The sequence below is a fragment of the Myotis daubentonii genome, chromosome 14 (genome assembly GCF_963259705.1).
Source record: "Myotis daubentonii chromosome 14, mMyoDau2.1, whole genome shotgun sequence".
Taxonomy (NCBI): domain Eukaryota; kingdom Metazoa; phylum Chordata; class Mammalia; order Chiroptera; family Vespertilionidae; genus Myotis; species Myotis daubentonii.
In genome coordinates, this window is record NC_081853.1 from 29,212,118 (window position 1) to 29,227,592 (window position 15,475).

General features: G+C 44.5%; 2 protein-coding genes across 2 annotated transcripts; both read left to right on the top strand.

Moving 5' to 3' along the window:
- The first annotated feature begins 2,389 nt into the window (after positions 1–2,389).
- LOC132215144 (proline-rich protein 23C-like) lies at positions 2,390–3,160 on the top strand. Its single transcript, XM_059662911.1, has one exon. It carries the CDS (start codon positions 2,390–2,392, stop codon positions 3,158–3,160), a length of 771 nt encoding a protein of 256 aa, XP_059518894.1.
- Positions 3,161–10,147: 6,987 nt separating this feature from the next.
- On the top strand, positions 10,148–10,918 carry LOC132215145 (proline-rich protein 23C-like). The gene has a single exon (XM_059662912.1). It carries the CDS (start codon positions 10,148–10,150, stop codon positions 10,916–10,918), a length of 771 nt encoding a protein of 256 aa, XP_059518895.1.
- The last annotated feature ends 4,557 nt before the right edge of the window (positions 10,919–15,475 follow it).

Consider the following 15,475-nt stretch of genomic DNA (forward strand, 5'->3'; position numbering starts at 1 on the left):
TGACCCCCAATCATAAAATTATTTTCGTTGCTACTTCCTAACTGTAATTTTGCTACTGTTATGAATCATAATGTAAATATCTGATATGCAGGATGTATTTTCATTGTTACAAACTGAACATAATTAAAGCATAGTGATTAATCACAAAAACAATATGTAATTATATAAGTGTTTTCCGATGGTCTTAGGTGACCCCTGTGAAAGGGTCGTTCGACCCCCAAAGGCAGGGGTCCTCAAACTACGGCCCGCGGGCCACATGCAAATACAAATATTGTATTTGTTCCTGTTTTGGTTTTTTACTTCAAAATAAGATATGTGCAGTGTGCATAGGAATTTGTTCATAGTTTTTTTAAAAAAAACTATAGTCCGGCCCTCCAACGGTCTGAGGGACAGTGAACTGGCCCCCTGTTTAAAAAGTTTGAGGACCCCTGCCCCAAGGGGTCGCGACCCACAGGTTGAGAACCACTGCTCTAAAGTCAGTAAAAATATATTCTCGTGTGAGGATTATAAAATAAAAATGGACACATTCCTATAAAAACACAAATTACCAAAACTGACTTCAGAAGAAATAGAATGTTTGAATAGACCTAACAATATTTTTTTAATTGAATTAGCCATTTAAAATCTTCCCACAAAGCTAAGTCCAGCCCTAGCTGGTTTGACTCAGCGGACAGGGAGTTCACAGGGAGGATTCACAGGGCACAGGGCAAGGATGAGCTCACAGGTGAGGTGCTGAGGTCAGGCTAGCAGCGCCACTGGGTTCAGAACCCCACTACTGGCCAGGCCAGGAGCCTAGAGCTCCGCCTGGAGTCCTGGCCAGCTTTCAACTCGTCCATCTGCCTGTTACACCATGGCACCTTCACCCTCCCTCTCCTGAATGTTGCCCCCATTAGTCATCGAACGTGGAATGTTCACGGATGGAAGACAGAATTCTCCAGGGCCAAAGCGATTCTTTCCTGCCAGCTCCTCCCACCACGGCGCCCTCTACCCAGACACCGGAAACACAGCAGCTGTTCCCATCGCCTGGCAGCCTGGGTGTAGGTACCAACCGCGTGCACCTTTGCCCGGCGGGGACCGCCACAGGGTCGTGCCACCTACGGGGAATTTCCGCCCGCACGGACAGGGAGACAGGAAATCAGGCCGTAAGGGCAGATGCAGCCTGTAGTGCTGGCAAAATCCCCCAGTGCAGCCCGGAAAGTCTGAGTTCCCTTACGACTTCGTCACTAACAAGCAGGGCCCTGACCAAAAGCATAAACCACCCCTGGAACCTGACAGGGGTAGAAGGAAATATTTCCTTCTCCTCCGTCACCACATGAAAGAGTTACATGTTACAAAGTCAGTGTTGGGCGTTTACTCCTGTCAACACCAGCTAACGCATTGAGCCACACCTTCGCTTTTGCAGCCACGTACGCCACGCACGCCACGCACACCACGCACACCACGCAGACACACCTTTAACCGACATTCCGACTAAAGCCCCGATCCTGCATCATCTTAAAGTGCCGTTTCCCGTTTCCGCCCAGCTCTGCTGGTTCCGGGCTCCGGGACAAAATCCTTCTGCGTGGCATGTTTATCTGTACACTGGGCTCAAAACAGATACACTTCGCCGCTGTAGTTTAGGTCAAACTTTTCTGCTCATGGTAGCATAATAATGACGATAGTACTACACTGATATGTATATATAGTCGTAAGTTGATTGTATGGAGGCTGCTATTAACACACTCCATTCTAACACGACTGAAAGGACCTGACAGTAATTTACAATTTAGGCAAACAGAAAATAATGATGTAACCCAAAAAACGCACCCCACTATTGCTCCAAAAGAGACACGCGCAGGTCACTAGGGGATGGGCCTGGGGGAAGATGGTCTTACCTGTCGGTGTCCTGGGACAGCGTTCTGTTGGTGAGACTAGAAACCTAATCGGTGTCCGGGTGATAATGTCCTCCGCATCCGAGGTCAAATCCAAAACCAACAGGAACTACACTGGACATCAAGCCTAGAGCATCACGGTTGTTCGGCCCTTTGGGGCCTCCTTACCGTGACTTACCAACCACAGCCGCGGATATTGGGCGCCCAAGTTGCCACCATCTCCGCGGGACGGAGCCTCGGAAGGGGCGGGGCTTAGCCAGAACCTGTGATAGGCTGGATCCGGGCGTACGGGGCACGCACGCCTGGGCCAGCGGGGCGTATAAAGATTCGAAGCCCAGACGCAGGTTCCCACCAGCCAGACTGCAGGCCCCCAGGTAGGACGCCCAGGAGCTCCGAGGACTTGCCCCGTGACGCGACGCGACGCGCGGCTCTTCGCCCAGCCCGCCCCCAGCCCGCCTCACCTGTCGCCAACGCTGAGTGACACTCGCCCTCTGCCAGGCCCCCGCAGCGCCATTAGGATGATAGGCAGCCGCCTCCCCAGCCCCAGCTTCCATGCTGCGCCCTGGGGGGGACCCCAGTCCGGGGGACCCGGCCCCGCCAAGCGCCGCCGAATTGAGGAGCCCGCGGGCCCTGAAGACGAGATGGCGCCCAGCCTGCAAGGCCCGGCGGGACCCCGGGCCGCCGACGCGCTCACCTCCGTGCTCGTCCTGGCTGCAGGCTGTGCCCTGCAGCTGCCTCTGGACGGCGGCGTCGACCTGGTGCTGCAGCCGGAGCCCACGTCGGTCCTGCAAGTGTCTCTGGGAGGGCACACCCTCGTGCTGGTCCCCGAGACGCTCTTGGGCCCGGGAGCGGGGGCGCACCCGCCCGTCGTCCCGGAACCCGGCGCTCTCCTGGGCGCTCCCGCGGGAGGCGTCGCCATCCAGCAGGGATTCTTCTGCGCATTTGCCCCACACATCGCCGTCCCAGTAGAGGCCCACCACCAGGACGAGGACGCGGCCCCCGGGTTCCTGACTCCCTGCATGGTCCCTGCAGCCGGCTCGGTCGCTGGAACGGCGTTAGGCCCCCACCCGCATGGCCCCGGCAGACAGCCATGGCCTCGGGCCCCCACGCCTAGTCCAGAGAGACGCCCGCCTGGGCCCGACTTCAACCTGAACTTCCACCTGTGGGAGCGCTTCCCCAGCTCACCGCTCCAAGCTCTACCTCCGTCCCCCAGTCCAGGTCCGCAGGTGCGCCCCCGGCGCCCTCTGGGGCCTGCTCCCAAGGCCCGGAAACGCCTGTTCTGGGAATGAGCTGCTGCAGTCCCGCCCCACGGGGCTGAGGACCAGGAGAAGGGATTCTGATAGCGCTTGTGTGGATAGTGCACATCCTACAAGAATGGATAAAGACAGATACTCTTGATGCAGGACGCTTTGCAGAATTTTCCATCAATGGTAGACTAAAACATTGGGAAGAAAGATCACAAAGTAGCAGAGAAATGCTGCTTCAAACACAGGATACTTGACTTTGGGTGGTGAGCACACAATGCTATATACAGAGGATGTATTATATAAAATTGTGCACTTGAAACGTATGTAATTTATTAACTAGTGTCCCCCAATGAGTATACTATTTAAGAAATATTTTTAAAATACAGTGTACATTCAGATTGCTACTTAGGTTGTTTTCTTTATATAGGTCACCTTTAAGCAGTTCCATTCCCCTTAGTTTTGCTTCAAACCTTGACACCAGTACTTTGCTCTAAAAATACTTCCCTTCCCCAGTAACCTACCACTATACCTCTTTTCTCCCAAATTAGAGTAATTACTAAATTTCTTTTGTTTAATGGGTTTGGGCCCTAATATCCATGCCACCAGCCCCTGGGGAGGATCTAGCAAATAGCTACATGTGGGCAAATGTCAGTTGGGTACAAAACAAACAGAATGGGGACCAATGACCGTGCTCCCTCCTCTCTTCTTAATGACTAGGTAAGCAAATGATTTAACTATATTGCTGGGTTTGTGGAGGTTTTTTCCCCCAAAGTATCAACTCTTTTCCAGTATTTTCTTATATTTTTAATATAATTTTCCTGTCCTGGAAATGTAGTTCTAAAGACTGTATTTTTATAGTTCTAAGATCCCAGATATATTTTGTACATTGGTACTGGCATATGGAAATAATTTATTCTCATATTGATCTGGTATCCAGAAAAATTATTTAATTTCTTTAATGGCTTATTTGTAGATTCTCTTGCTTGACTGATAAAAACAATACTATTTCCAAATAGTGAGAAATTGTCTTGTTGTTGTTGTTGTTAAACCTCACCTGAGGATATTTTTTCCATTGATTTTTTTTTTTAGAGAGAATGGAAGGGAGGGGGAGAGACAGAGAGAAACATCGATGTGAGACACATCGATTGGTTGCCTCCCACATGTGCCCAGACCACGGCTGGGACCAAGCCTGTGACCGAGGCTCCTGCCCTTGACCAGAATTGAACCTGAGACCCTTCACTCCACAGGCCAGTACTCTAAACACCGAGTAAACCGGCTAGCATGAGAAATTGTCTTTTTTGACAAGCCTCTTACATGTTATTCCTTAGTCTCCTTTATTAGACATCACTTCAAGTCCAGGTTGAACAGTAATAGGGGCATCCTGTCTTATAACTTGTGTAAATGTAGGTGCTTCTAAATTTTACCATAAATTGTAATCTTTTCTGTACATGCTTGGTAGATAACCCTTACCCTACTAAAGAAATTAGTTTTCGGTCTTTCTAGTCATTAAAAATTTTGGATTTTTGTGTTGTTTGGGGCTGACTACAAAGACTTTCTCAGATTATTCTGCATGTTGGAATTTTATTGTTTGTGTGTATACATAAAGTAGCTACATTCATTCTTTGAGTCTTTGGGTACATACAGAAAGCTGGCAACAGAGCAAATGAGACCAAGCTTGGGGCTTCAGGGATTTTAAAAATTGCATGCCCTTCTGACTTCAGAAGAGAATGTGGAAGGGAAAGGCAGTAACTGCAGGGTCACTTTAAAGGTTTTAAATGTTAAATTTTGAAACTAATTTTTCTGTATGTATAAGATGACTTATTGTAGTTCCTTTTTAAATCTATTCATGTGGTCATTTACACTGACAGACCTTCTAACAGTATCTTCGCATTTTGGTTATTTTACATTATTTTATATGATTCTAATTCCACCCTTGGTTCTTCTTTGTTTTTTTTCTTTGTTTATTGCAACCATATACCCACCATTCCTAATTTTTAAATTATTTTTCTAGGTTTGCCTCCTATTTTACAATGAAATAAATTATTAGTGATAAAGCTAATATCAAGATACTAGCTTTTTTCTGTTGAACATTAATAATTATTTAGACTTACCAACATGCTTTGCCAGTATCTTTGCTCACCTTCTGTTCTTGCATTCCACTCCATTCTGTCCTCATTTTTTTTCTTACCAAGGAATACTCTTTCAAATTCCTTCAGCTGTGGCCTGTGTAGAAATCTTAGTTTTATATGCCTGCACATATTTCAATTAAACCTTCAGACTTGTATAATTCTAGCTTGGTTTGGAATTCTAAAATAATGCCTATACTCTCTCACTACTTTAAAGGCTGCTCTGTTGTTTTCCCTGCCATTTACTGTCACAGTTCGGAAGTCTTCTGTCATTTGTATTGCCATTCCTTTGTAGGAGATTAGGCTATTTACTTCAGTATTTTTCTTGACTTTGATGTTCCACAGTTTCAACCTGATGTGTTTAGCAGTAAAAATGTTGCCTGCTGCAACTCAGTGAGCTTTCTAAATCTGAAGAATTGACTATTTTCTTAAAATCTCAAAAAAGAATGAGTCAGTATCTCTTGGGCTATTAAAACCCCTCTCCAATCTGTGGGACTTCTAATAGAGAAATGTTGGAGCTGCTTAACTAATGTCCCTAGCCTTATCTCTCTTTTCAATTTCTATATCAATTAGCTCAATAATTCAACTTCCTCTGGCATAAAATCTCCAATTATTTGGCAACATGAAATAAGACTGATTTTCTCCTGGGCAAAGAAATTTGTTTTGTGGACATACTTTGAATGGGAATACATTTTCTGCTCCACATTTGAATTTTTCATTGCTTCTTCCTGGTTCCCTAAAAGCCAGAACTCAGGCCCTAGCTGGTTTGTCTCAGTGGATAGAGCATTGGCCTGCAGACTGGAGGGTCCCAGGTTCAATTCCAGTCAAGGGCACATACTCCAGTTGTGGCCTCCATCCCCAGTAGAGGGCATGCAGGAGGCAGCCAATCAATGGTTCTCCCTCATCATTGATGTTTCTATCTCTATCTCCCTCTCCCTTCCTCTCTGAAATCAATAAAAATATATTTTAAAAATAAATAAAATAAAATTCAGAACCACCTATACGGAGCTCATATAATTTGAACCTTAGAAATATTCCCTTTCTTTTCTAATGCACCTTTCAAATAAACAGTTTTGTTCAAGTCAAATCATCCTTGGTGAAGTTATGTCATTTCAAAAGATAGGCACAAGGATTAGGATTGTAAAAAAGACTACATATAAGAAGCAGGCATTTTTCCTGGAAGAGGAGAGGATTTAGACTTTGATTACCCCATAAGAGCTGTGAAAGGTGGTAAAACATGATACCTGTGCACCTTATGTCGTAGGCCCCCAACATGATGGTTGGCTGCCTCTGAATGCACAACTGACAGTCTACACCCCCTAGCAGGAGGAACACCAGAGAAAACACTCTTTCTGAGTCAATTCCAAACTTTCAGGACAAAAAGAAAATCAGGAGAGGAGAACCTCTTGGTTTTATTGATAAGCCACAGCAAAGTTACTCCAAATGGATACCAGTCTGGTGAGAACTGCATCATTGATGTTTCTATCTCTATCTCCCTCTCCCTTCCTCTCTGAAATCAATAAAAGTATATTTAAAAAAATAAATAAAATCCAGAATTCAGAACCACCTATATGGAGCTCATATAATTTGAACCTTAGAAATATTCCCTTTCTTTTCTAATGCACCTTTCAAATAAACAGTTTTGTTCAAGTCAAATCATCCTTGGTGAAGTTATGTCATTTCAAAAGATAGGCACAAGGATTAGGATTGTAAAAAAAGACTACATATAAGAAGCAGGCATTTTTCCTGGAAGAGGAGAGGATTTAGACTTAGATTACCCCATAAGAGCTGTGAAAGGTGGGTAAAACATGATACCTGTGCACCTTATGTCTTAGGCCCCCAACATGATGGTTGGCTGCCTCTGAATGCACAACTGACAGTCTACACCCCCTAGCAGGAGGAAAACCAGAGAAAACACTCTTTCTGAGTCAATTCCAAACTTTCAGGACAAAAAGAAAATCCGGAGAGGAGAACCTCTTGGTTTTATTGATAAGCCACAGCAAAGTTTCTCCAAATGGATACCAGTCTGGTGAGAACTGCAAACTGACCAGACTGTGATGCTGGCCTGAGCAACAGGCTCGGAGGACCTATTACTGTGTCATATACCCTAAGTTTCTCGTTCTTGTGACAAACAACACTTTGAGTCAGCAAATGCAAAATGGGAACATGACAGAGAGCACAAGGAGATGAGAAAAAATGGCTTGATTCCACCAAGGATGCCAAATAAATGGAACCAGTAACAAAACCTGGTACCAGGTCTGACTGGTGTGGCTCAGTTGACGGGGGTTGTCCCATGCACCAAAAAGTTGCTATTTTGATTTCCAGTCAGAGTACATGCCCGGGTTGTGGGCTCAATCCCCGATATGGGGTGTGCAGGAGGCAGATCGATGTTCTACTCTCATATTGATATTTCTCTCTGAAAATCAATTTTGAAATCTTAAAACACACACACACACACACACACAAACCTGATACCGAACTAAGAGTAAATAGCCAAGAAGCTACTGCTCAGCACATTGGCCCAGACTCCATAAACTGAGAGTATCAAGGCAAAAGGTGCCTCCATGGGTGCTGTACCTCTTTGAAGGCTGAGGTCCACGGGGATGGGCAGTGCTGACTCTATCACACAGGGACCTCCAGGAAAACTGAAAATAAAGAAAGCCCACTTCAATTAGAACAGCAGTTCTCAACCTGTGGGTCATGACCCCTTTGGAGGTCGAACGACCCTTTCACAGGGGTCGCCTAAGACCATCGGAAAACACTTATATAATTACATATTGTTTTTGTGATTAATCACTATGCTTTAATTATGTTCAATTTGTCACAATGAAAATACATCCTGCATATCAGATATTTACATGACGATACAAAACAGTAGCAAAATTACAGTTATGAAGTAGCAACGAAAATAATTTTATGGTTGGGGGTCACCACAACATGAGGAACTGTATTAAAGGGTCGCGGCATTAGGAAGGTTGAGAACCACTGAATTAGAACAAGCAGAGGCTATTTACTCAGAGCTTGTTAGAGCAACGGTGTCAGCCCTGTCACTTGCTTGCATTTGACAAACTTATAGGTAAGCCAGGGAGTAGGAAAGCTTTATGGTGGAGAAAGGAGAGGGCTTCGGGTATGTTTGGAGGTTGTTGGCCGGGGAAAGCTGGAGGCAGGCTAACTAGAAGCAGGATATCCTATGTAATTGGATTGGCTTGTGTGCTTTGAGTCTTAGGCATAGCAGGTTTGGCTTTCTCAAGTTGGCCCCGAGTTGGAAGTCGGGGTGGAAATTAGAAAAGCTGACCAAGTCCTGAACATTTGGGGCCAGTTGCTGCAGAGGTTATGGTTTTCCTTCTGGGCTGCTTGCTACAAAGGTGTGGGTCAGAATTCTGTTGTCATATGTGGTCTGGCCATTGTTTTGTATATTCAGCCTCTCAGATCCCATTTCCCCATCCAAAATCAGAAAGGAAGAAGTAACATCTCTATCTGCAGATTATATGATTGTATGTGTACAAAACCCTAAAGACTCCACAACAACAACAAAACCATTAGCAATAATAAATTCATTGAAGTTGCAGAATACAAAAATCAGTGTCATTACTATACACAAACAGCAAACTACATGAAAAAGTTTAAGAAAACAATTCAAATGATAGAAAAAAAAATACTTAGGAATAAACTTAACAAAGGAGGTGAAAGGCTTATACATTAAATAGTATAAAATATTGCCAAAACCGGTTTGGCTCAGTGGATAGAGCGTCGGCCTGCGGACTGAAAGGTCCCAGGTTCGATTCCGGTCAAGGGCATGTACCTGGGTTGCGGGCATATCCCCAGTAGGAGATGTGCAGGAGGCAGCTGATCGATGTTTCTCTCTCATCGATGTTTCTAACTCTCTATCTCTCTCCCTTCCTCTCTGTAAAAAATCAATAAAAAATATAAAAAAATAAGTAAATAGTATAAAATATTGATGAAAGAAATTAAAGAAGACAAATAGAAAGATGCCCCATGATTACGGATTGGAAAAACTAATGTTAAAATTTCCATAGTATCCTAAGTGAGCTCCAGGTTCAATGCCATCCATATCAATATCCCAAAGACAATCTTTAAAGAAAACAAACAGCCCTGGCTGGTTTGGCTTGGTGGATAGAGCATCCGCCTGCAGATTCAAGGGTTCCGGGTTCGATTCTGGTCAAGGGCATGTACCTGGGTTGCGGGCACATCCCCAGTGGGAGATGTGCAGGAGGCAGCTGATCGATGTTTCTCTCTCATCGATGTTTCAGACTCTCTATCTCTCTCCCTTCCTCTCTGTAAAAAATCAATAAAAATATTTTAAAAATCTATATATAAAAAAAGAAATTTCAAGGAGTATTTGGGTGGGTCCGTTTGATGCTGGGAACTGAGTGGTCTAGTGGAGTGGTCTTTTTTTCTAGAATGCCTGAAATCAAAGGAAAACATCAGTCCCAAAAGTAAGCGGTTTCAAGTTGTTACTGGGATATCATTTTTTCCCTAGACCAGTACTCTGCCCCCTAGAGGACTATGGAAGTATTTCCTCATAGTGACCCACCAACCACAGACACGGATACTGGGCTGGATCTCTTGGGGGCGGGGCCTCGGAAGGGGTGGAGCTTAGTGAGAAGTGAGAGTTTGGTTCCCGGGGCCTCTATTGCAACTTCCTCGGTCCTCCCTACGCGCACAGGTCAGCACGAGGAGCCAAAGATTCAAAGCCAAGGCGCGGGCTCCCCACAAGCTGGACGGCCGGCCTCCGGACAGGTGACCCAGGAGCTCCGAGAACTCCCCCCGCAACGCGCGGTCCTTCGCCCAGCCCGCCCCCAGCCCGCCTCACCTGTCGCCGACGCTGAGTGACACTCGCCCTCTGCCAGGCCCCCGCAGCACCGCCCGCAGCGCCACTCGGATGATAGGCAGCCGCCTCCCCAGCCCCAGCTTCCATGCTGCGCCGTGGGGGGGACCCCAGTCCGGGGGACCCGGCCCCGCCAAGCGCCGCCGAATTGAGGAGCCCGCGGGCCCTGAAGACGGGATGGCGCCCAGCCTGCAAGGCCCGGCGGGACCCCGGGCCGCCGACGCGCTCACCTCCGTGCTCGTCCTGGCTGCAGGCTGTGCCCTGCAGCTGCCTCTGGACGGCGGCGTCGACCTGGTGCTGCAGCCGGAGCCCACGTCGGTCCTGCAAGTGTCTCTGGGGGGGCACACCCTCGTGCTGGTCCCCGAGGCGCTCTGGGGCCCGGGAGCGGGGGCGCACCCGCCCGTCGGCCCGCAACCCGGCGCTCTCCTGGGCGCTCCCGCGGGAGGCGTCGCCATCCAGCAGGGATTCTTCTGCGCATTTGCCCCACACATCGCCGTCCCAGTAGAGGCCCACCACCAGGACGAAGACGCGGCCCCCGGGTTCCTGACTCCCTGCATGGTCCCTGCAGCCGGCTCGGTCGCTGGAACGGCGTTAGGCCCCCACCCGCACGGCCCCGGCAGACAGCCATGGCCTCGGGCCCCCACGCCTAGTCCAGAGAGACGCCCGCCTGGGCCCGACTTCAACCTGAACTTCCACCTGTGGGAGCGCTTCCCCAGCTCACCGCTCCAAGCTCTACCTCCGTCCCCCAGTCCAGGTCCGCAGGTGCGCCCCCGGCGCCCTCTGGGGCCTGCTCCCAAGGCCCGGAAACGCCTGTTCCAGGAATGAACTGCCCCTCCCCCCAGAGTTATACTAAATATCCTACAACCTGGAAACTGAGCGCTTCATGTGCAGACTGGCTCTAGTAAGCAGATAAGATGGTAGGAAGAGAAAGCAAATTCTGGACCTCATCACTGAAATGGAAAATCTGCCCAGGGATATGAGACAATGTTTTTCTCAGGGCTGGGCTTTTTTACAAGATCATTCTCAGGCCCCTCCATCCCCTTCGTTTCGTATCAGTTATTTTCTCTCAAACTGGATCAGCCCCATACAGTTACTCCCATTTCTCCCCAAACCAAGAGTTCACGGGATTTCTCGTGGGTTTTTTTCTTGTAGGTTTTCTCATGAATGTATACTCTTAGCCACTGGTTTTCTCTTTCTTGGTGTGTCCAGATGCCCTTCTGGAAAACTGCAAAACAGCATAATGGTAACTGTTGGATTTTATCAGATGTTTCCAGCATGCATTGGGATTTTTAAATCTGTTCCCCCGGTGGTTTTGACCTATAGACTGATGTAAAATGTTTGCATTTCTGCTAGTCCACATCATTTCATACCTTTTTAATTTTACCCTGACCTTTTTACTATGTAAATCAAACTTTAACATTTAAAATTTTATTTATCATATTTGCTTCACATTTTTATTAAAGAAATAAAATATTATTGATCAGGCCCTGAAGTCAACATGATTTCTTAAATATATTTTTATTGATTTCAGAGAGGAAGGGAGAGGGAGAGAAACATCAATGATGAGAGAATCATTGATGGGCTGCCTCCTGCACGGCCCCTACTAGGGATGAGCCTGCAACCTGGGCATATAACCCCGGATAGAAGTGAACTCCGGACCTTTCAGTCCACAGGCTGACACTATCCACTGAGCAAAACCAGCTAGGCCCAGTGGTCGGCAAACACATTAGTCAACAGAGCCAAATAGCAACAGTACAACGATTGAAATTTCTTTTTTGAGAGCCAAATTTTTTAAACTTAAACTATATAAGTAGGTACATTGTTATTAACTTAATTAGGGTACTCCTAAGGCTTAGGAAGAGCCACACTCAAGGGGCCAAAAAGCCGCATGTGGCTCCCGAGCCGCAGTTTGCCGACCACAGGCACTAGGGCAACATGATTTTATTTTTTTAAACATCGATACTAATAGGTTTACCACATACTTTACCAATTCTTCTCTGCCTCTTTCTTCTTATGTTCCACTCTTAAAGTCTAGCCACAATTTTCTTCTTGCTGAAGACTATCCTTTAATAGTTCTTTCCACTATGTCCTATGTATGATAAACTATCTTGGTTTTGTAAACCTGAACATGTTTTTGTGTGGTAAGCTCTCTTACTCTTATGTTTTATTGCATATTCACTAATTCTAACGTGATGTTTAACTAAAGATGTTAGTCCATTGTTCTGCCATTTTGTTGTTTTTGAAAGCAAGAAGTCTTCTGCTAATCAGTTTGTTATTCCTTCTGTATTTAATTCTGCTATTAATTTTAGCATATTTTTTAATGTTTCTTTTCCTTTGGTGTTCTAGAGTTTTATTGTAATGTCTCTGGGGTAAATTCTATTTTTATTTGGCTGAGTGGAATTTATCAATATGGGGAATTATCTCTTAACTGAAATCCCACAAAATCGTAGGCCCTATATCTTAGAATATCCCACATATCCCCATCTCTGGAAATCCAATCAGATATAGTGCTCAATCTTCCATGACTCTTAACATTTTGTTATATGTATGTGTGCCTTAATTCCAGTTTTCTTTATTCTTTAACCCAACTAACTGTTTCATTAACTGTTTCCAGTATTCTGTTTATATTTCTATAAGAAAGTTTTCATTTCAAAAATTATATTGTTTTCTTTTTTTAATTTTTTTTCTTTTTTTTTCTTTACAGAGAGGAAGGGAGAGAGATAGTTAGAAACATCAATGAGAGAGAAATATTGATCAGCTGCCTCTTGCACACCCCCTACTGGGGATGTGCCCGCAACCAAGGTACATGCCCTTGACCAGAATCAAACCTGGGACACTTCAGTCTGCAGGCTGACGCTCTATCCACTGAGCCAAACCAGTTAGGGCTATATTGTTTTCTTTTCAAGATTTTTACTTCCTTCATCTTGTTTCAAACTTCTCCAGTTAGTGTTATAAACTCCCATTTTTGTTTCATGGGTGGTATTCCATCCTTTATATTCTGAAATTTTTAAAACATGAATTAATAGCTCAATTAATTCAATTTCCTCACAGGTAAAACCTATTATTTGTTTTTAATCCCATTGGAATCTCTCATGTGCTCAGTAATTTTTATGAGCGGGCACATTTTGAGTGGGAATTCATCTTCTGCTTCCACAGTTATAATTTCTATAGTTTCCACTTCCAAGTGGACCACAACTCAGAACTAAGGCAGGACTCTTGTAACTTGTCTCTGTGAAAACTCACAGGTCGAATCCCCAAGCAATCATACAGTGACCATTCCCAGTTTCAACCTCTTTCTTTGATCAACCACAGGCACTGCCATAAAATAGTGGTAAGTGCCTCTTCAAACTCTGATGATTGACAATAGGCCGATATTCAGCCCTCTCAAAAGAGCAGAAATTCCATTAGTCTCAGTACCACAAATACACCATATCAGCTGTCCATCAGAGACTGGATTTTCTACTCTATTTCTGGTCCCTGAAAGTAGTAGTAGATGTCTATATTTAATATGACTTAATATTTTCTATCTCTGCTTCCAGTAGGAGGGATTTCCCCTGTACTACCATCTTGTCCACAATTTCTACCACACTCAACCATCCTTCCTCCTTCTCCCCATAACATATCAATTAATCAGCCAAATTATCTGGTTATTTTGAAGAGAGAAGATGGCCCTGTTTGCAAAACTGTCTTCTACTGCAAAAGCTTCATAATCTATACTAGAAATCACTAAGAACATCCATTTTTAGCAATATGTGAACCAAATAGTCAAAAAATCCTCAAGAACAACACTCTTGAAACTGATGAATAAAATGTTATTCTAACATTTTTGAAAGGTGTATCTTAGCTTGTAAATGTAAGAGAAGTCCTCCAACAACAAAAATGATGACATGCCACAAATCCAGAGAGGAAAGTAGGTGCTGAAACAAGAGGACACATAGGGGTTCCTAACATCCTGTGGCAACCTAGAGCTTTAGTTTTAATGGTCCATTTATGAGAGAGAGAAAATACTATTTAGTTGTCACACAGCCCTGAAAAAAGTCCTAGGCTTCCCAAACATAATGCCTCCAATAGATAATCTAACAAGCAAAGGAAAAAAATCATAATACAAAAGGAGATGGGACTTAAATGTATCTGGGCTCTGACTCCAGGTAAAATGAAACCAAATCTGTTGGGGGGTGATGAGGGGAGCTGAGAGCTTAGTTTAAGATAGTCTCTGGTTGATGGTGAGCCTGGCAAAAGCAGAACAAAATTTCTCCAAGGAGAATACACCTTCTGCCCAAGGCTAAGTATCTTCTCAGTGATAATCTTCCACTGATTATAAATTCATAATTCAAATTTTAAAAAACATAAAAGGAAACAAACCAAAATAAAGTGAGAATAAGTGAGAGACATTCAAAACAAGAAAAAGGAGAATTGATGAATTATCAGATATAAAATATTTTTAAATAAATTTAATTTGATTGAGAACATAAAAGAGGGCAACCTAAATGTAGCTAAGAAAAAAATATCAAACCTGGCCGGTGTTGCTCAGTGGTTGAGCATCAACCAATAGTTCTGGAACATATTATAGTATCTTCATTCAAGAAGCACAACTTCCAAGACTGATAAATTTAAATATGCACATTTAGACAGATTACTGTAAACCCACCAAACACCAAATTTAAAGAGAACAGTGTTATATACAAAAAGAAAAGACAACCACAATGAAAAGGCCTATTACACAGATGTTACATGAATGGCCAATACATATATGAAAACCTCATGAGTAATCAGAGAAATACAACACAAATACATGATGGGATACAATTTACACCATCAGATTGAAAATGCTTACAAATCTAACTATATTAAGTGTTGTCAAGGATGTGGTACAAAGGGAACACAGATACAGGGTAAATATTTAAGAAAGAAGTTTGACCTTATCTATTACTGTTAGGGTGCCACACACTGCTACCCAGCAATTCCACATCTAGATGTTTTGCCCTAAGCATAGAGATAAAAGTCAAAGATCTCTGTTTTAAGTTAAGCAAATCAGCCCTGACTGGTTTGGCTCAGTGGATAGAGCGTCGGCCTATAGACTCAAGTTAAACAAATCCAAGACATACTATTTAATTTCATAAAATTTCCTTCTCTCCTCTGAGCTTCACCAGTGAGGACTGGAGAGAGCATCAGGTTTGGTACAGTGCAATGGCAGGGCAGGTTTCTGGAAAGTGTAGGGGAATGCTCCTTGGGGGCCCCATGGCATTTATTCGTGAGGGGAAAATTAGCCAAAATACAATCTCATAAACCACTTGCTTACTTTTACAACTGCCTATGTCTAAAGTCTCTAAGATTTTCCTGCAGGCTATGGGAAGCCTTTACCCCATCTCTGACCACTCCTTA

What these genes read in the sequence shown, in the direction of transcription:
- LOC132215144 (XM_059662911.1), top strand. Translation starts at nt 2,390, where the DNA reads ATGATAGGCAGCCGCCTCCCCAGCCCCAGCTTCCATGCTGCGCCCTGG.
- LOC132215145 (XM_059662912.1), top strand. Translation starts at nt 10,148, where the DNA reads ATGATAGGCAGCCGCCTCCCCAGCCCCAGCTTCCATGCTGCGCCGTGG.